General features: G+C 32.8%; 1 protein-coding gene and 1 long non-coding RNA gene across 2 annotated transcripts; one reads left to right on the forward strand and one right to left on the reverse strand.

The window, feature by feature from the left end:
- Positions 1–4421: 4421 nt before the first annotated feature.
- LOC145950712 (uncharacterized) lies at positions 4422–6164 on the reverse strand. Its single transcript, XR_014428581.1, has 2 exons — positions 5662–6164; positions 4422–4719 (listed from the first exon to the last, which is right to left on the reverse strand). It is a non-coding gene; the product is annotated as an uncharacterized LOC145950712 (long non-coding RNA).
- Positions 6165–13907: 7743 nt separating this feature from the next.
- On the forward strand, positions 13908–15518 carry LOC145950344 (uncharacterized). Its single transcript, XM_083061433.1, has one exon. The coding sequence runs from the start codon at positions 13908–13910 to the stop codon at positions 15516–15518; it is 1611 nt and encodes a 536-aa protein (XP_082917559.1).
- Positions 15519–21495: the final 5977 nt, after the last annotated feature.

Genomic DNA, 21495 nt, shown 5'->3' on the forward strand with positions numbered 1-21495 from the left:
AAATAAATTTTGTAACAAATGATGTAATATTTTAAAAAAATTTAAAAAGTATATAAAATTATATTAAATATGAAAAATATTAATTTTAATGTTATAAAATTAAATTTGCTATTATATATAAATATTTAGATTTATTAATAGTAATTTTAGAAAATTTATTTTAGCTTTTAAAAAACTATACATTTCAGAAAATTTTAATAGTGGAGTAAACAATTTTTTAAAAAATTGATTTCAATTTTTAAAAATATTTTGAAAATTAAAAAGAAAATGAAAAAAACGGGAGGGAGAGAGTTGTGTTTGTAATCACAACTTCCATTTTTATAATATTCATCTTCCAAATTATAAATTTTTTATTTTTTATTTATTTAAAAAAAATAGTGAAGTCATGTTTAATAATAGTATTTTAAAATTGGAATCATGACTACAAACTACGACTTCTTCTCCCCTTTTTTCATATATTGAAAATCAATTTTTTTAAAAATTGTTTACTATTATAAATTTTCTAAAATATATAATTTTTTAAAAACTAAAATAAATTTTCTAAAATTACTATTAATAAAATCTAAATATTTATACATAATAGTAAATTTAATTTTATAATATTTAATTTAATTTGGTAACATTTAAACTAATATTCTTGATATTTAATATAATTTTATATACTTTTTAATTTTTTAAAGTACTATTTTAAAATGGAGAAGTCATGTTTTCAAATACGATTTTTATCCTAAATTTTGTGTTAAACAAATAGGACTTATCCATTTCTATAACTTTTTTAAAATTTATTCATTACGAAAATTTTAAAATAAAACTACATCATCGGTCTAAAAAAAATCGATTAACTGATATATTTATTATTTAATATAATATATTAAATACGAATAATCATCTTATTCAAAAATATTTTTAAGAGAATTACAACGAGAATGTTTATAAAGATTCTTTAAACTATTATATAATTAATTTGTTTATTTATCTAATTCTTTTAACATATAAATTATATTGCTCAAGTATTTAATATTTTTATTAAAAATTATTAATATTTAAAAATAACATTCTTTCATAATTTAAATTAGTTATCATAAATCTAAAATATTATATGTTTCAAAATATTTATTTATAAAAAATTTAAATATAATTTAGATATTTAACAATATTATTTATTTGTCTAAATAATTTATCATAAACTTTTCCTATATATAATAAACATTTATCTTAAAAAATGTACTGCTTGAAATATTAGTTATATATAATTTATTTTTATGATTTTTAATTTAATTTAAATATTTTTGAAGTATATACAAATATATTTTTGTATTATTTTAGTCCTTGCAAATTTTTTGTGACTTTTAGATTCTTGATATTTTCTTAATTACTATCTTTTTATTATTTAGTTTAATGCTAAAAAAACAATAACGCAATAAAAATATTAATTAAAATATATCATTTTCATTTTTTATATTTAATTTTTTATGTATAAAAATTACAATAATAACAGCGGATTTCCAAAGTATAATCTTGTGCTTACAATACAGACACTAGTGGTTATGTTAAAGATTTCTATTTCGTAACTCATCAAACCATCAAATGCCATATATTAAGTCGAATACAACAGAATGATATTCTTGAAATTTAATTTATCCATATAAAATAGAGTGAATAGTAGTTTTTGAATGATTAAATAAAAATCATTATTTTAATTATACTTCAAATATATTAATATGTATTTATAAATAAAAAAAACACATTTAAACATTATCTTATTTATCAAAATATATATCAAGGATTATTTTTGGCTAGATTGTATTTTTGTCTATATTTTAAAATAGAGATATTTAGTCTTCATAATTTTAAAAATATAAAATTTTAGTCTTCTTATTAAATTGACATACATTAATCTTTAAATTTTAATGTTTATTCATATTTAAATAATGTGACATTTAGTACTATAATATTTAGAGATTAAAAAAATTAAAGAAAATCATTCAAATAAGATTTATTCATAAAATAAATATCCATAATTCCTTGAAATATATACAAATAAATATTTTTTTACGTTATTTTTACATATTATTAAATATCACATCATTTAAGTGGTGATAGAATACTTTACAACATCAAAAATTAATGATTAACAAATATTAAATTGAGATAGGACTAAAATTGTGTATTTTTAAAAATAAGGAGATAAGTGTCTCTATTTCAAAATAAAAAAACCAAAATTATAAATTAAAAAATAATAATAAAGGAACCAAGGGTAAAAAATGGATAATATGTTTTTGTCTTAAAAAATTATATTAAAACATTAAATCGTGTTATTTTAGTTTTATCATCTTATTTTGTTTAGAATAAAGGTACATGTACAACAACTTTTACAATATTATTTTTGTATTTATTATTTTCTATCATTAATAATATCTCTTCATAATAAATGAAGTGATGAAGAGAAATAAACATAAAAGTGATGGATAATTTTTATTATACGTGTGATATTACTCTTTTATTTCATATAAAATATTAATATAATTAAAAATTGATTTTTAGTTTTTGAAATGACAAATCAATTTGTGTTATCCATATAAAGCTAGTCCTGAAGTCTTCCAAACAGTCTAGGTGGCCAAGGTGACCACACCAACGAGAGGTGGTTACCACACAACTCAAATATTATTAAAAAAAAAACATAATTATCAAGATAATTCTTTGATATTATCTTGAATCAACTTTATTAGAACTACTTTATCCACAAGCATTCATTATTTATGTTATTAGGTTGATTATCCAATTATCACCCCACACACATATATATATATATATATACGAGGATGGATCCTTTTACTATAAGAGTAAGTCTACATCAAATTTCAACGATTCAACCGTTCAATTTAAAGTTCTTAATGCATAGATTAAATCTTCAAATTTTTAGAAAATTTGAAAATTATTTGATACTTCTTTTCATTAATTAAAATCAATGTATAAAATAATTTTATGATTATCCAATTTGAATTAATGAAACGAAGTACCAAATGATTTTAAAATTTTCTAAAAATTTGAAGATTTAATCTATGCATTAAGAACTTTAAATTGAACGGTTGGATCGTTAAAATTTGATGTAGAACATGAATTACTAAACGGAGTAAGTTTAGATAGACTTACTCTTGGAGTAAAAGAATCTCTCCTATCTCTCTCTCTCTATATATATATATATGCACTTAAAGATAATTACTTAAAAGATAATAACTCCATTTATATAAAGGGGCACATGTATATTACTTATAATCCAACCAATTCATTTATCTTCTACTTGTTAAATCCCTTTTCATTTGAATGTTAAGAGTCTCTTTTGTAAGTGCTCCCACTACCAATCTTGAGGAGTAGAGGCCTCAACAAAGCACTTGCAAAATCTGACCAAAACATATTTAAAGTAAACCAAAGTATTTAATGTAATAATTATTTTAAAAAATAAACTATCTATAAATATATTTTTTTATATAAATATAGAAAATCATACTTTTTAAATTTATTTTATATTAGTTAAACACATACTTTTGTGTTTCTATATTTTGTAAATAAAATCTAACTATATTTTCATCGATTTACGAGATTTTTCTTTTGTCTTTATGATAAATATTAATAATTTTATAATTACGTTAATATTATAAAAGAAAGACATTATTTCATCATTAGAATTGAATCTATAAATAGGCTTTACAATAAGTATAGTTAGATTTATTTTGTGAATAACTCATGTTTTATATCAATTTTTAACGATCTAACCGTTGAATTTAAAAATTTTAATGCATAGATCAAATATACAAATTTTTAAAAAGTTTGAAAATCATTTAATACTTTATTTCATTAATTTAAATTAGCATATAAAATATTTTTATGATTATTTGTCAATTTTGAATTAGTGAAACAGAGAATCTAATAATTTTCAAAATTTTTAAAAATTTGCAGACTTGACCTATGCATTAAAAACTTTAATTTCAATGGTTGGATCATTGAAATTTGATGATCTGTCGCTAAATTTAACTATTATTTAGCGACCGAATTCAATTATGTCGCTAACTTTAACTAATATTTAGTGACCGAATTAAATTTCATCGCTAAAAAAATCAAAATTTATAATTTAGCGACCGAAATAGCAATCGAATTTAATTTTGTCGCTAAAAAAATTACAATTTATAATTTAGCGACCGAAATAGCCACCGAATTTGATTCTGTCGCTAAAAAATCAAAATTTCTTATTTAGCGACCGAAATAGCGACCGATTTTCTAGCGACGACTTATTTTGGTCGTTGAATCGGTCGCTATTTTCATTATTCATAATCGGTCGCTAAATCAGTAGCTAAATATGTGACACCCTCTACCCCAACATCATTAATAAACATAAACTATATTTATAAAAGATTTTCATAGAATGATATAAAACAATAAGTATCATAAGGTAGAAGATGCACATTCATAATTCATACACATAAATATTAAACTCAAGAAGTTATTATAAAACAAAGATTATAAATTAATCCCAGTAAAGGTGGCAGTGCCTCCTAGTTAGGAATCAATTTATAATTTATTAAATTACACAAGAAAAGAAAATATTTTTAGAACAATAAAGACATAAGAGAAATCCTAGCTAAACCCGATGTCACATCCTATCAGAGCATGCCCCAAGAAGCCTTTAGGCCTCATCACCAACATCCTCATGATGATGATCACCTGCAACATAAATTTAAACATATACAAAAAAAATAACAAGGGAGTGAGAAACATCTCACTCAGTTGTAGATGAAGAAATAAAAGTTAAATAGCACACACACATAATCATTATCATATATAATAATTATTTATCATGCAATGATGTCATAGACTCAACTCATAAATATATGCATGTGGCGCCATACGGAAGTTCACATATCATCATTGGTGACCCTAAGGCACACCTAGTTAGCATATCGTGGGTGACCCAAAGGAACACCTGGTTACATCATTGGTGACCCAAAGGCACACCTTGTTAGTCGTGGGTATGCGGCCTCAGCGGCACACCTGGAGTATATATGCATATGATGCATGTCATACAATCATAAACTTAACATTTCACATATTACAGAATTTCCTATAATATACCATATCATAAGCATAATTCATACTTATATTATATTTTATTAATCCAATAGTCCAAAGGTCCAATAATTCAATAGTCCCATAGTCCAAAGGTTCAATAGTCCAATAGTCCATTGTCCAACAGTCCAACAGTTCAATAGTCCAAGGTCATTAAGTCAAGGGTCCAATAGTTCAAAGGTCTTTAGGGATCATATAATTTATATTTCCTGGTATAATTATATCCTTAAATAAAATAGGAAGCTTAATGAAAATAAGGAGGCTCGGCCTTCCATTTAGATAATAAGTCTTAATTTATAAGTTAATAGGAGGCTTAGTCTTCCATTCAATGAATATTTTAGAATAGTAAAAGTGAAGTTATCCATTAATTATAATTATTAATTACCGCAACAAGAAAATCAAGTAGTACAAACAAAACACAGTAATAATATATATTCAAATAATCAAACAACAGACAAGGGATCGGGAGCCAATCCAACAAACAGACTATTTAACAATTATTTCTACACCCCCAAGCAAGGTTTCCCACTCCCCCCTTACCTGGATAAATAGGAATTTGGGCAGAATCTCCTCTCTTTCTCCTTAAACCGGAACCGGAACTAGAGCAGAACCTTCTCTATTCTCCTCCTCTTTTCACAACCTAGGCAGAACCTTCTCTCTTATTTTCTCTTTCTATCTCTCTAGAATTCCTTCTCTCTAAACTTTTCTTCTCTCTAGTTATGAATTTTCAAAATCCTTAGGTCCCTATTTATAGAAATTTTGAAGTTACTATGCACTATGCACTATTCATTAAAATAATATTATAAGTTACTATGCACTATGCACTATTCATTAAAATAATAATATAATTACTATTCATGAATAGTAAAATACTATTCATCCAAATAATTTGAGTTTTGCGTAAGCGCTTACGTTTTTTTTCAAAATTACTATTCATATGAATAGTAAAATACTATTCATAAATACGTATATATAAATAGTAAAATACGTATACATAAATAGTAAAATACGTATACATGAATAGTAAAATACGGGAATAAAATACTTATTCACATAATAAATAACTCTTTTCATTTGAATAAAATTTTGGGATATTACAAAATAGCGACTGATAAATTTTGGTTGCTAATTTCGGTTGCTATTTTTCAATTTTCTAGTAGTGAGTAGATATTCTTTCCTTATTTATCTTGTGAAAAACATTTAATTATCTTATTATCATGATTTGGAGTTGCGTGAGACACTAAGTTATGCTTCCTTTTTAAATTGTGTCATACAATATTAATTTATTTTAGTTTTATCAAGTTAATTTTGCACAATAATGATTGACATTTGGCACAATTTTTATCCTTCTAAAGAGAGTTGAGTTTGAGCCTTTTACTTTTAATTTGAATATTGAATAAGAAAGAAAAAAATGTACTAACATGTGATTAATTTATAAAGAAAGAAATGAAAAGAGAATGGGACAAAATTGAGCATTTACAATGATAAATAAATAACTTTTTATAGTGATTAAAACTAAAATTCGTTTATTTTATATTTAATATAATATGAATTTTTTTGATTAAAACATGTTATAATTAAAATGAAGATTTGTGTTATGTAACTTTTTTAAAAATAAAAGAAATATTATAAATATGGTTGTGATGAAGATCTAATCTTGATCTTTTTCCTTCTAATTAACTACCATAACTATTAAGCTAGCATAGTGACGTTAGAAAATGCAGCTAATTAAGCAAGAATGAGATATATGTGAAGACTATCAAATTATTCTAAAATAAAAATAAATGCTAAACTTGTTCTTTTAACGCTTCAAAAATAAAGATATATAATTTAAGAGTATATTTATATATAAAGTAAGGAAATAAGAGTATATTTACCATATCTATGTATACAGCACACATATAATTTTATGATATAATTAGTTAAAAGGGAAGACCTAATAACAATTATATCTCATGAAATTATTAAAATGCAGGTTAATATTTTATTTAATTAATCATAATTGAACATATTAGCAAAAAAAAAAAATCCCTAATTGAATATTAAAATATACATTTACTATCCATCTTCACAATCAATCATTAACAAGAGTCTTCCTTCTTATCTAAAACTTTATAATTACAAAATAAATAACTTGAAATGTGTGATAGTACTATCCTTAAAAACTTTTCTACATAATGTACAAGTCCTTCAAGATATAACAAATAATAAAAGGGAGATAATTAGTTTAATTAATTAAAAGTAATCATCTTAGGACGAACGTTGTGAGGTGCTAATACCTTCCTCACACGTAATCGACTCCCGAATTCAAAAATTTAGTTTCCGTAGACTATTTTCTACTTTATAGTTTTTCCAATGTTTTTCCATAAAAAAATAACATTGATGGCGACTCGTCATTTTTAATTTATTTTTCGTCTTCTCGTCGCGATCTCGGTTGCGAAAGTGCGAAATATGTTCAAAATCTTGTGTATGTTCTATTTATAATGAAAATTTTATTTTTCAAAATTACTTTAGATATGTCAAGTGGTTGATAAGATAAGATAAAACTAACTCTTAAGAAACCAAATAAAAAGGATAAAAGATACTCGGTCAACAAAAATAAATAAAATATTCATTTGATAAAATTAAATAATAAATATTTTAATCTTTTTAAATTATCACTCAAAGTATACAACACAAAATTCATGCAATATATATATATATATATATATATATATATATATATATAAAGAGAAATTCTCAATATCTAAACAAGATAGCTCATACAGTTACGGATCAATAAAAAAAAATATTCTCAATATATCTGAACAAGATAGCTCATACAGTTACGAATCAATAAAAAAAAATATAGCACATACAGTTACTACAAAAAAGATAAGATGAAATTCACTAGTAAAAATAAAGTAGTTATATGATTTGAAAATCGAATATTCGTTTAAGTTAATAACGCGCCACAATGTCCCACTATATAAGAACTCAGCATTAATTTGGAATTCAGGTTATATCGTTACAACACTTTGAACACCACTTTTCTTTGTCCTTAAGGAATCGTTTTGCATTTCTTTCTTTTCTTCTGTTTCACTTGGAGAAAGAATTAGTTCTTGTTTCATATTGTGACCTATAAGCCATGTCAGTGCATTTGGTAGATCCACTAGCAATGTTTGCACAAAAGAATGCAGAGGAAAAATTTAAACGGGGAGACTTAAAAGGAGCCATCATTTGTGCCACCATGGCCAAAACCCTAGACTCCAATATAGATGGCATTGATGAAACTCTTTTTGCCTACAAAATCCACCTCGCTGCTTCGACAAAACATGGCAAAGGTCAAGGTCGATTCAAAGGTAAAGATTACATAAAACCTTAAAATTACTCTCCCCATTTCATTTCTTTAGTCATGTTAGCCTTTTTTATATCAAAGAATTGTTGTTTTTATATCAAAGAATTCGTTTAATTATACATATATTTAATAAACTTTCTATTGACAAATTGCACACTTATTTTTACGAAAGAATGGGGTATACAACCAATGAACACACTACAATTAATTCTATTAATTAATCTCTATATATTAAATATGAATAGTTATTTCATGTAAAAATATTTTAAAATTTTATTCTTTGATAGTCTTTTTAGAAATTTCTTTAAATTTTTAACCAATTTAATTTTTTATTTATCATATTTATTTATAAATTAAGATTTTAATATTTTAAAATAAATTATCAATAATTAAAAATAATCTTGTATCATAATGTAAATTATTTATCTTAAATCAAAACTATAACTTAAATGTTTATAAATATGTATTTATTAAAAAAAATTAAATATAATTTATTTATATTCAAAGATAGTATTTATTTATATGTATATTTATTTTAAAATTTATTTATATATAATAAATATTTAACCCATAAAATACACATATACTAGTGAGCTGTCAAATAAGATTCTTTTAATTTAAATTTATATCTATTAATATTTTTTTAGTCAATGTACATTAATCTTAAATCATTAAAGAAATGAGACGGAGGGAGTCTTTATATTATTGATTTTTATGAAATAGAATAATTAAATATGTGGATATGATTTATTGATAAGAAGACTTAACAAGTACTTATATTATTTAAAGAAAATAATTCTCTATAAAAAATTATTTCAGATCTCACTTATCTTTGGACCCACCCTAACAACGGTACAACAAATTGGAAGCAATTTCTTGGCATTGGGGAAGGCTTTGATGACATTGAGAGCATCAAGAATCAATGCGACAAATTGGTAGAGATGGTTAACCCAACAAAGAACGCTTCCGTAGCAACTTTGGGTGCTCTTAGACTCATTTACAAAGCTCGGTGTGACCTATGTAACCCAAATAATCAAAAATTGGTTCTTTCAAATCAACAAATACATGGCATCAAAGTTACCAAAAAGGCATGTCCTCGGTGCAGAAAGTGGTGCAAGTTCTATGTTCCTACGGTTTCAAGTGCACCCAAACATGGAGAAAATTGCCTTAAAACGAAAACTGTTTTAATCACGTGCTCCGCTTGCAGATTCCAGTTCGATCCCACACCTGACATTGACAAGACTCCAAAGTCAAGGTCTTCCGATGTCAAATATGTGAGAAAATTTTGATTATGCTCCTGTAGTTAAATTTCTTCATGAGGGTTTGTTTCTGAGCATGCATCGTAATTTTAATTCATCATGAATTTTCAAAAAAAAAATTTAGCACAATATCATGCATTGATCATATTATTTTTTTTCTTAGCTTTACTAGCTTATTATCATGCATGTTGTGTTAAACAACAACAAAAACATTAATAAGTATTTGGTACTTTAACTCCTTATATTTTTATTCCTCATTTGCTTGATGGTATCTCTTTATTCTAGTCAAAAATATTTTTTCTCTGACTCATGACATCTTGTAAGCTCTCTACACACACTACACGATTGGGTTTTGAAATGAAAGTATTTGGGGAGGACTTCTAATTAGTTAAGTAAAATTTCGTTATATCATAAATTCTCTTGGTGACATTCACTGCACCTGGTTACTGGAGAATTGTTTGTATTAGGAGTAACATAACATAAAATCTAAAATTGGTAAACACCCCTTCGAGGTCCCAATGGTTACTGGAATTTTCGGTCTCCTAAAATAAGGCTATCGCGGAAATGTTTAGTCACAATACTCTTAAAAACAAACACTTCTTTGAAATCTTGTGTATACACCTGGTTACTAGAGAATTGTTTGTCTTAAGAGTAAACATAAATAAAATCTAAAGTTGATTGAACATTCCTTTGAGGCCATTGGTTTCTGAAAGCTTCGGTATCCTAAAAAAAGGCTATCGGGGAAATGTTTAGCCATAATATGCTCTTAATAACAAACACTCCTTTGAGACCTTGTGTGGTAAAGTGCAAAGCATTTGAGTGGAAGAACCATGCAAAGTTGGCAGGTAAGTGCCTATTTTGCAGAGAATATGTGGTAGGACGAGATAAGAAAATGACTACATTAGACTTCTGATCCTTTTCTTAAGTGACTTAACCCAGTCAACATATTTTTACACTAGGAGTCCCAAGTTGTTCATGAAGTTCAGATAAGATTGAAATTTTCACATTTTTTGAGATATCATTAATTGGATGACGATTCTTAGATATAAGTAATTAGAGTTCCAAATCTTTGTGTATTTATTAAGGACATAAGTTGTTTGATGCATTGCATTTAGTAGACATTTAGAAAATTTTTTGCACTGATTTGTTTGCATAAATGTTTGCTTTGTTCTTTATTTTTAGTTCTCTCTTACTTATATTTTTCTTTCATGTAAAACTTGTTACGCTAAGGTGTGTTTCATGATTTCAGAAATTAAAAGTTGTTAAATTTTGATGAAAAAGTTCGTGTCGTACTAGCATAAATCATGGCAGCATAGTTGATTATAGCACACTCGCATATGAAGGAAAACGAGAAGATTTTAGCACATTTCCAATTAGTGTAGGGATAGCATACGGTGCAATTCACATCTGTATCCTTCATTTCAAGTCGGTAATGTCGGACGTATGATGTCACGACAATCTTGGTCGTCGAGGATCACCTCAATCTCAAGCCACCTCATCACATCGTTCAAAAGCTAGACCATGTCTCAACTGACAAGATAACAAAATAAGTGCACAATCTTATCTTAACCAATTATAAGATATCTGTATAAGGAAAAAAACCCTAATCAATATCAAGGTACGTGCACCATAAATACGACACTCACATCTACAGAAACTAACTTAAGCATCGGAGTCTCTTTTGCAGGTACCACTCCCGTGCCCAACTTACGAAGCAGAGGAGACTCACTAATCTCATCAAAGAAGTTGTCACCAGACCAATTTCAGGTAAGAACAACATTGTTAGAGTAAATCACATGACATGAATTGTATCATGTATGTCTTGATGATGTATATAATGGTTCAATATTTTTAAAAACTGATTCGTTCAAATTGACGTGCTTAATGATATTTCTTTTTAATTTTTTTTTTATGGAACAATACATTAAAACTGCTAACTTATAATGGATGGATTCTGTTTAATTAAAGTAGAGATGGTTGATAACAAATTTTATCTTATTTATAATAATTTTTCAATAACTTATAATTTTTTTTTTTTAAAATATCATTAAAATATTATTTGAGGTTATTATGAGGTGATTGATCAATCTATTAAGATGTAGATATACCAAAAAAAAAATCTATTAACTTGTAGATATACCAAAAAAAAATCTATTAAGATGTAATTGTTTCATAACTAACTTTGACTTTAGGTTAAACGGTTTAAATTTATGATTGTCTTAAAAAAATTTGTTAACCCTCATATTTTGACATTTATTTATAGGTTATAACCGCCTAAAAATAACTGTGAGAAGTTGAATATAATATCATGCAAACACGGTTAATTTTAAAGCATTCATATTTTAACAACTAATTTGTAAAAATAATTTTGAATTGGTAAATCACCAAGATATAGTGTATATCTTCTTCTTTTTTTCTTTCACATTTACCCTTATTTTAATTAAATTTCACCTATATCCTCTCACAAATATAAAGATTAATTATTATCACAGACTGTTTTAGAAATGAAGCACCAGATGATGTTTACATTATAGTGTCTGGAGAAGTGGAGATAATCAGTAGCGTAATGGAGAAAGAGAGAATTGTAGGGAATTTACATACTGAGGATATGTTTGGAGAGGTTGGTGCACTTTGTTGTAGACCTCAAAGCTTTACCTATAGAACCAAGACTCTCACACAACTCCTGAGACTGAAGACCAATACTCTTATAGAAGCAATGCAGATTAAAAAAGAAGACAACATACAAATACGCAAAAATTTCCTTCAGGTGTGGTTTCTTGGCTTGTGAATCACATATCATAAATCATAATACTTATGGTTGTTTTGTTTTTAACTCTTAAACATAATAGAAGTGATGCAAATGCAGCATTTCAAGCAGCTCAAGGATCTGAGTATCAGAGATTTGATGGTGGAGAATGTGGAAGAAGAGGACCTTAACAAGTTCACATCCATGTTAGGGTCACTTCTATTATGTTAAGGACTCTAACATGGATGTGAACTTGTTAAGGTCCTCTTCTTCCACATTCTCCACCATCAAATCTCTGATACTCAGATCCTTGAGCTGCTTGAAATGCTGCATTTGCATCACTTCTATTATGTTTAAGAGTTAAAAACAAAACAACCATAAGTATTATGATTTATGATTTGTAATTCACAAGCCAAGAAACCACACCTGAAGGAAATTTTTGCGTATTTGTATGTTTTCTTCTTTTTTAATATGCATTACTTCTATAAGAGTATTGGTCTTCAGTCTCAGGAGTTGTGTGAGAGTCTTGGTTCTATAGGTAAAGCTTTGAGGTCTACAACAAAGTGCACCAACCTCTCCAAACATATCCTCAGTATGTAAATTCCCTACAATTCTCTCTTTCTCCATTACGCTACTGATTATCTCCACTGCATTTATTTTTTATTTATTTAATTTTAATTTATTTTAAAAAAGTGAAGTCGTATTATTAAACACGACTGTTTTAGAAAAAAATTTGGGAGTCGTGTTTTTAATTTTTTTCTAAACTTTAAACCTTAAACTTATACAAACACGACTCCCCTCCCCATTTTTTCTCCAATTTTTAAATTTTCTTATAATACATAATGTACCGGAAGGGTCCTATCGGCCATGTGGATCGGCCACGTGGACCGCCACGTCATGTCCTATCAGATATTGACGCAGCTCGGACACCACTTCGGCTCGGCAAGAGACCGAGAACTGTACCCTTTCCCTATCGGCTCGACCAAAAGCCGAAGATGAAGAGGACGTCTCGGCCATTCCATATCGGCTCGGCCAAAGATCAACAGAGTCAGAATAATCAGGATGACGATCATGATTAACAAGGGACAACACGCAATTAAGGCATAACCAGCCGATTAACATCGTATTACCTAATTTGGTAAATGTTAGAGAAGGCCCACCACGTTCAGGCCTATGACAGGTAGTATAAATAAGTCACACGTAACGAGGTATGTCACTATTCATTTATTACTCTTGAGAATCGTGCTTGTCCTGACTTAAGCGTCGGAGTGCCTTTTGCAGGAACCTCCCCCCTCTGAAGCATCAACCCGAAACTCTCGTTCGGCCCCCCAGTTACTAGAAGATTACGAGTGTATCCTTAGATAGGTACATTTTGGCGCCCACCGTGGGGCCGAACCAACAGCTTTGAAGAGACGGACTTACTATTTCGAAGACACCAAGTATCATGGCGAAGACGAGAAGAACACACACCGAAGACCACCGATCCGAGGATGAACACCGGTCCGAGGCGGACAATGCCGAAATAGTTGACAAGACGAACATGGCTGAGATGTTGCGGCAGATGAAGGAGGAAATGGCCGCCATGAAGCAGCAACGAGAGAAAGATGCTCGTGAGATGGCCGCCCTACGGGAGGAGAACGTAGCCCTGGAAAACCAAAACCAAGATCCCACAAGGAAACCCTTCGAGCTGACCCATACTCAGGGGTCATTCCACTCACTCGGACCTCATACCTCTATCCCCCGCACTCCTAATGCCTCCCCAGGATACCATGCCTCGACTGCTCAGGCGCCTGGTCGATCGATGTACACCACACCGGTCGGAGCACACCGACACCCCTTCACCCCGAACATCATGCAATCCTCCCTTCTCGACCATTGGAAGTCCCTTCCGCTAGACAAGTATGACGGAACCACCGACCCCGACGAGCATGTCGACATTTTCCTCACCCAGGTCACCCTCAGCACCACCGATGACGCTGCCCTATGTCGCATCTTTCCAACAACCTTGAAAGGAAGAGCATTGAGCTGGTTCACCCGTCTCCCGGCCAACTCGATCGACTCTTTCACCACCTTAGCATCCCAATTCACCATCCAGTTCGCCACCAGTCGGCCTCACCAACTAACCTCCCTCGCGTTGGTAAGCATAAGACAAGAGAAGAAGGAATCCCTTCGGACCTTCATGAGCCGATTCAACAAAGCGGCACTGGAGATCCGAGACCTAAATCTGGCCGTCACCCTTCACCACCTGACTACAGCTCTGAAGCCAGGACCATTTGCTAACAGCATATGCAAAAAAACCCCTTCTAACATGGATGATCTGAGACACCGCACCGATAATTACATGCAGATGGAAGAACTTGCGGAGTTTTGCAACCAAGCCAGGGCAGAGGTAACAACAAAGATAGAGAAGCCGGCTAAAAGCTCCTATCGTGGACGCCCCAAAGATCTCGTCTCCCGAGAAAAACCTGTCCACGGGCCGAGATACTCTCATTACACTCCATTGAACACTAGTCAATCGGTTGTCTGGGACCAGGCACTTGCCTCGGAGGTCCTGGCCGTGCCGAAGCGAGCCTCGACCCCTCCGCGCGCTGACACAACCAAGTCTTGCAACTACCACCAAAACCTGGGCCACTCGACCGAGGAGTGCGCAGCCTTAAAAGACAAGATTGAGGACTTGATCAAACAAGGGCAACTCCAACGCTTTGTCGATCGCCCTCAGTCTCCCCGACACGACGACTGTCAACATCGCCGGGATCAACCTGACCGAGAAAGGTCCGACAGGCGTCCTTACAAAGAGGAGCCGGCAACCCAGCCCCGAAGGGTTATCAAGACCATTGCTGGCAGATTCGCAGGCGGAGGTTCCACCTCCTCGGCACAAAAGAGACACTTGCAAGCCGTCCGAGCCGTACATGCGGTTGAACGCACTCAGCGAAGGATGCTAGCCATCACATTCACCGAAGCTGACTTTCAAGGCATTGATCCAGATCAGGATGACCCCATGGTCATTAGTGTCGAGATACACAATTGCATCGTTTGGAAGACGTTGGTCGACTAGGGGAGGTCGGCCGACATCCTATACTGGAACACGTTCAAACAACTCGACATCCCAGAGGCCGAGTTGATCCCGTATAACGAGCCCCTAGTCGGGTTCTCCAGTGAGCGCGTTTAAACCAAGGGATACATCAAGCTATCCACACGCTTTTGTTTCGACGAAGCCGAAGCCAGGGACATTTCGATCAAATACGTCATGGTGCACGCCAACACGTCCTACAACATCCTCCTCGGCAGACCTTCCCTCAACAAACTGGGTGCGATTGTGTCGACTCCTCACTTAGCCATGAAATTCCCGTTGGATTCAGGCCAAATCATCACAATCCATGCCGATCAAAAAGCGGCTAGGGAGTGTTATTTCGCCAGTCTTCGGCTGCCTCGTCTCGAAACGGTCGAGCCTCGCGGAGTAAAACATGTACACACGGTAGCGCAAGAACTTGACACAATTGTGGACTTTGACCCTCGAATGGAGCAGGATGAGAGGGTCGAGTCGATTGAAGATCGACACCCGGTCGTTATCGGGTCGACCGACCTACACGTGACCTACCTGGGCTCTAACCTGTCCGAGATGGAAAAGCAAGAAATCAGACAAGTCATCAGGAAAAACAAAGACCTGTTCGCGTGGTGGCCGGCCGATATGCCAGGTATCGACCCCAATTTCCTATGTCACAAACTCTTAGTATGCCGAGAGGCAAAATCGGTTGCCCAGCGAAAAAGAAAAATGGCGGAAGAAAGGAAAAAGGCAGTTGAAGCAAAGGTATCCAAGCTCTTGGAAGCGGGTTTCATTCGAGAAATTCAGTACACAACATGGTTGGCCAATGTTGTTATGGTCAGGAAGGCGAACAGGAAGTGGCGAATGTGCACTGACTACACAGACTTGAACAAAGCCTGTCCCAAGGATGCCTATCCGTTGCCGATCATAGACCGATTGGTTGATGGCGCGGCCGACCATAAGTTCTTAACATTTCTCGATGCATACTCAGGTTACAATCAAATCCGAATGCATTCCCGAGATGAGGACAAAACGGCATTCGTTACGGTATCTGCCAATTACTGCTACCAAGTAATGCCTTTCGGCCTGAAGAATGTCGGGGCCACATATCAACGGCTTATGGACAAGATTTTTGGTGATCAGATTGGGAAGAACATAGAGGTTTATGTAGACGATATGTTGGTCAAATTGGTCGACACACTTTCCCATGTAGCCGACCTGGCCGAAGTTTTCCATGCACTTCGGAGGCACCAGATGAGACTTAATCCTGACAAATGTGTATTCGGTGTCTCGAGCGGCAAGTTCCTGGGTTTCATGCTATCAAGCCGGGGCATCGAGGCTAATCCGGATCATGGGATTCTGATTTTGTCTTTCTTGGCCGAGAGAAGTGGAAATAATGCTTTCCCCTCATCATCAAAAAAGTATTTGTTACCGGTGTTGGGCCGGATCATCACCTTGAAGAATCCTACTTTAAATTCTTTGTAGGACGTAGTAAACGGCTGAAGTAAACAATGTTCCGCTCAGAACAGAGATAGCCACTTCGCCTTCTTTGTTGGCCGAGAGGCATAGTAATACAGGAACAGGTGGGGAGTCAGCTCGATGAGAAGTGCTATACACAATTGCCGAAACCCCTGCATCGTGGCCCAACTGTTAGGATGAAGTGGTGTCGGCGCGACGTTAAGCAACCGAAGTACGCCCGCGAAAAACTTATCAAAAGGGAGAGTAACCCCCAAATCCCTAAACAGATAGTCATATACAAAAAAGAAGTTGTATTTACACTTCTCTCGGCCAAGAAAGACAAAATCAGAATCCCATGATCCATCATTTCGGAGCCCCTTTTTAATGCAAATTACTTTTGTTGTCAAATACATTTACTCTGATATAACATTTGTAACGAATTACGTCATGCCGAGAAGAATTTTAGAAAATTGGAACTGTCGCGTTCTGGGCCGAGTTGAGTGTCGATAGGGAGGGCAAATTTTTGATAGTCGCGTTGTTGGCCGAGAGAGTTCCCGGAAGAGAAGGCTAAATAATTTAATAAGTCACGTCTTTAGCCGAGAGAGTTCTCGGGAGGGAAGACTTGTAGTTAATAATTGAAGCCACATCCTTGACTGAGAGGAATCTCGGGAGGGAAGGCGTAAATAATTGAAGCCACATCCTTAGCCGAGAGAAATCTCGGGAGGGGAGACTTGTAAATAATTGAAGCCACATCCTTAGCCGAGAGGGATCTTGGGAGGGAAGACTTAATTGAATTTAAAGCCACGTCCTTGGCCGAGAGGGTTTCTCGGGAGGGAAGACTTAATTGAATTTAAAGCCACATCCTTATCCGAGAGGAATCTCGGGAGGGAAGACTTAATTGAATTTAAAGCCACGTCCTTGGCCGAGAGGGTTTCTCGAGAAGGAAGACTTAATTGAATTTAAAGCCACATCCTTAGCCGAGAGAAATCTCGGGAGGGAAGACTTAATTGAATTTAAAGCCACGTCCTTGGCCGAGAGGGTTTCTCGGGAGGGAAGACTTAATTGAATTTAAAGCCACATCCTTGGCCGAGAGGGTTTCTCGGGAGGGAAGACTTACAGAAAAAGTTGTGAAAATGTAAAGTGAGTCATAGATAGCTGAATTATATTGTCATTAATGAATGGATGGCTCATTAAAAACCTTGCCGGCCAAAAACCTCTTTTCACAATTTTTTAAGAGGAAAAAAGACCAGTTCAAGGAAAAGAGTGCATCATAAGACGTTTACATATGTACATGAATCAAATTCTAACTGTAATAAGTCTTCAAATGGGTAGAATTCCATGTCCGAGGGATGACCTTGCCGGATAATTCTTCCAATTTGTATGCGTCGTTATTAAGTGCGTGTCAGACTCGGAATGAGCCATCCCAGTTTATTGTTATCAACTGAATTAATTATTTTTCTTAATCTTGATTAATCAAGTATTTGAAACGGAGATAGTAATTAATATTTGTAACATCCAAACTGGAATATGCATCCTATATTTTTTTAAGAAAAATCCTTTGAACTTTATTTGTACCCATGAAAAATAACAATTAGGTTTCTCACTCGAAACTTTTCCTTCTTATCACTTGGAAAGATATTTACACTTGTAGAATATAGTTTATTTTCCAAAAGGATGATTATCTAAGGATATGTTTGACACACATTGTGTTACAATATAAAGAGAATAGCAAAAAATAAATGTCTAAGTTAGAGGCTATGCTAGGAGCCCGTATATCTCATGTGTAATGGGCAAATATGTAGATTTAAATTGCATCAAGCCAACATGGTTGTGTGAGCACCATTATTTATAGCCACTCTAAATGCTGATAACACAAGTAGGTATATATACTAATGTACAAATGCAAAACTAGTTGATGTGAGACTTTATGCCTTTTGAAATACTTTAAATTTACAACAATCTCTTAAATAAAACAAAGGGGCACTAAAAGAAAGTATTAAAAACAAAGATTATGAAGTCATTTGAAACATATTTATCTATTTATAATATAAAAGGTAAGTTACTCTCTATTATGTCAACACATTGTCTCTAATATGTTATCATGTTAGCAAAATTACTTATGTGCATTCTATAATGTATTTCTTATTCTAATATATTTCCATAACCCTATATCTCTATAGCGACAAAGCCTAAATACGTAGAGCACCACCTACTCTCTATTATGTTAACACATCAACTTAAAATTTCTCTAAAATGTCATGTCAGAAAAATTGTTTACCTGTCATTCTATAATATATTTTTTATTCTAATATATTTTCATAACTACGAATCTTATATCTCTATAACCACAAATCCTAAATACTTGTAGCACCACCTATAGCTCTATAGTAAATCCATAACTCATCTACCTACAATGGTCGTACTTTGTCATCTAATCGTCCTTCACCACCTATTGACCTCCTCCATGCCCATCCCCCAAATCCTTCAAATCTTCACCTATCGCAGTTTCTCTATTGATCCTCTGTCGCATCTATCAACCCTTGCCATCTCCCCACCCCATAAATCCTCCAAATACTCATTAGCCATAGCTTCTCCGATGAAGCAAAAATCACGACGACTATATATTTGTCGCTTACGTGGGATGATTGTTCCTCCGTTATCTTTGCCTTCTCCCACCTCGACGGTCGCTCCTCCATTGTTGTATATCATGGCATGTCTAAATACTAATTTTTAGGTAGTCTTTTTTTTTTCTTCACTATATTCTTAATTTGATTCCACTCACATGATTTGGGATTTAATAACCTATTTCGCAAACTAACAAAATTTGGGATTTATGTAACACCCAGAATTTGCTACTTGATTATTAATTATTTTTATATAGTTATTTTGTTAATAAAAGGGGTTTTATAGAGGTTTTCATTAATTTAAAATTATTTATGAAAATTTTTATAAATTCTATTTTTTTTTAGGCTGGAACGGGCTGTTCCAAAAGTGGAACGGGCCGTTCTAGATAATGAAAATAAGTTTTTTTTGAGGGACTAGAACGGGCCGTTCCAAAGAAGAAAAGGACCCATTTTTGTATTTCCAGAACGGGTCGTTCCCAAAGGGAAACGGGCCGTTCCAAGGTTATGAAATTGCCTAAAGACCTTAGTTGGAAACGGGCCGTTCCAACTATGGTCAATCAGTGTTAACGTGAACTTCAGAACGGGCCGTTCTGCTTTTTGAAACGGGTTGTTCTGCTTTTTGAAACGGGCCGTTCCGATTTTGGAACGGGCCGTTCCAGTTGTACATTTTGCACAGATTCGAAGGATCCGAAACGGGCCGTTCTGAATTCAATACGGGCCGTTCCGGGTACACCAAGTTGCCTATAAATAGGGGCAGGGGGTGAAAATTTTATAACTGAGGGAGAAGTGAAAATCTTAGAGAGAGAAAGAGAGAGAGAGAGAGAGAAAGAGAAAAAGAAAGAAAGAGAGGGAAGGAAAGAGAGAATCTAGAGGAGGAGGCCCTGCCCAAATTCCAGCTCCGCTTATCCAGGTAAGGGGGGAGTGAGAAACCTCGCACGGGGGTGTGGGGATAATTGTTGGATAGTCTGTTTGTCGGATTGGCCCCCAATCCTTTGCTTGTGGTTCTGTTTGGTCTACTTTATTCCTTGTTACTTTGTTCTTGTTACTTTGTTCCTTGAAAGTAACAAATGAATATGGAATTAATGTTAAAATTAAATAAGTTTTAATATGAAAAAGAATGTCCTTTGTGAATTCCTATGCGGACCTTATGAGGAGTATTTATGACATGACCATGTGAAATATGGACAAATGACATGAGACCTAAGAATGGACTATTGAGACAAACTATGATTATGAGACTATGACAAATAATGACATGATGTACTAAACAAAATTATGTAATAAGTTAAATGTTGAGTCAATGAGATTATAAATGTATGACATGCATCATATGCATATATTACTCCAGGTGTGCCGCTGAGGCCGCATACCCACGACTAACAAGGTGTACCTTATGGTCACCCACGACTAACAAGGTGTACCTTAGGGTCACCCACGACTAACAAGGTGTACCTTAGGGTTACCCACGATGTAACATGCTAACAAGGTGTACCTTAGGGTCACCAGTGATGATATGTGAAACTTCCTTATGGCGCCACATGCATGCATTTATGAGTCGAGTCCATGACATCATAAGCATGATAAATGAGTATATATGTGATATTGATTATTTATGTGTATTGTTTACATGTGACTTATATATATTGTGTGTGTGAGCTATCTAGCCTTTATTTCTGCACCTGAAACTGAGTGAGATGTTTCTCACTCCCTTGTTGTTTTTGTATATGTTTAAATTATGTTGCAGGTGATCAGCATCATGAGGATGTTGGTGATGAGGCTTAATGCTTCAGTTGGGCATGCTCTGATAGGATGTGACATCGGGGCTTAGCTAGCTTAGTTTAATATGTTATTGTGTTAATAACTTTAGTTTGTTTTCATTTGTATTTTCTAGCAAAGAAATAATGTAA

Source organism: Cajanus cajan, chromosome 8, assembly GCF_000230855.2.
Source record: "Cajanus cajan strain Asha chromosome 8, NIPB_CcT2T_4, whole genome shotgun sequence".
Classification (NCBI taxonomy): Eukaryota; Viridiplantae; Streptophyta; class Magnoliopsida; order Fabales; family Fabaceae; genus Cajanus; species Cajanus cajan.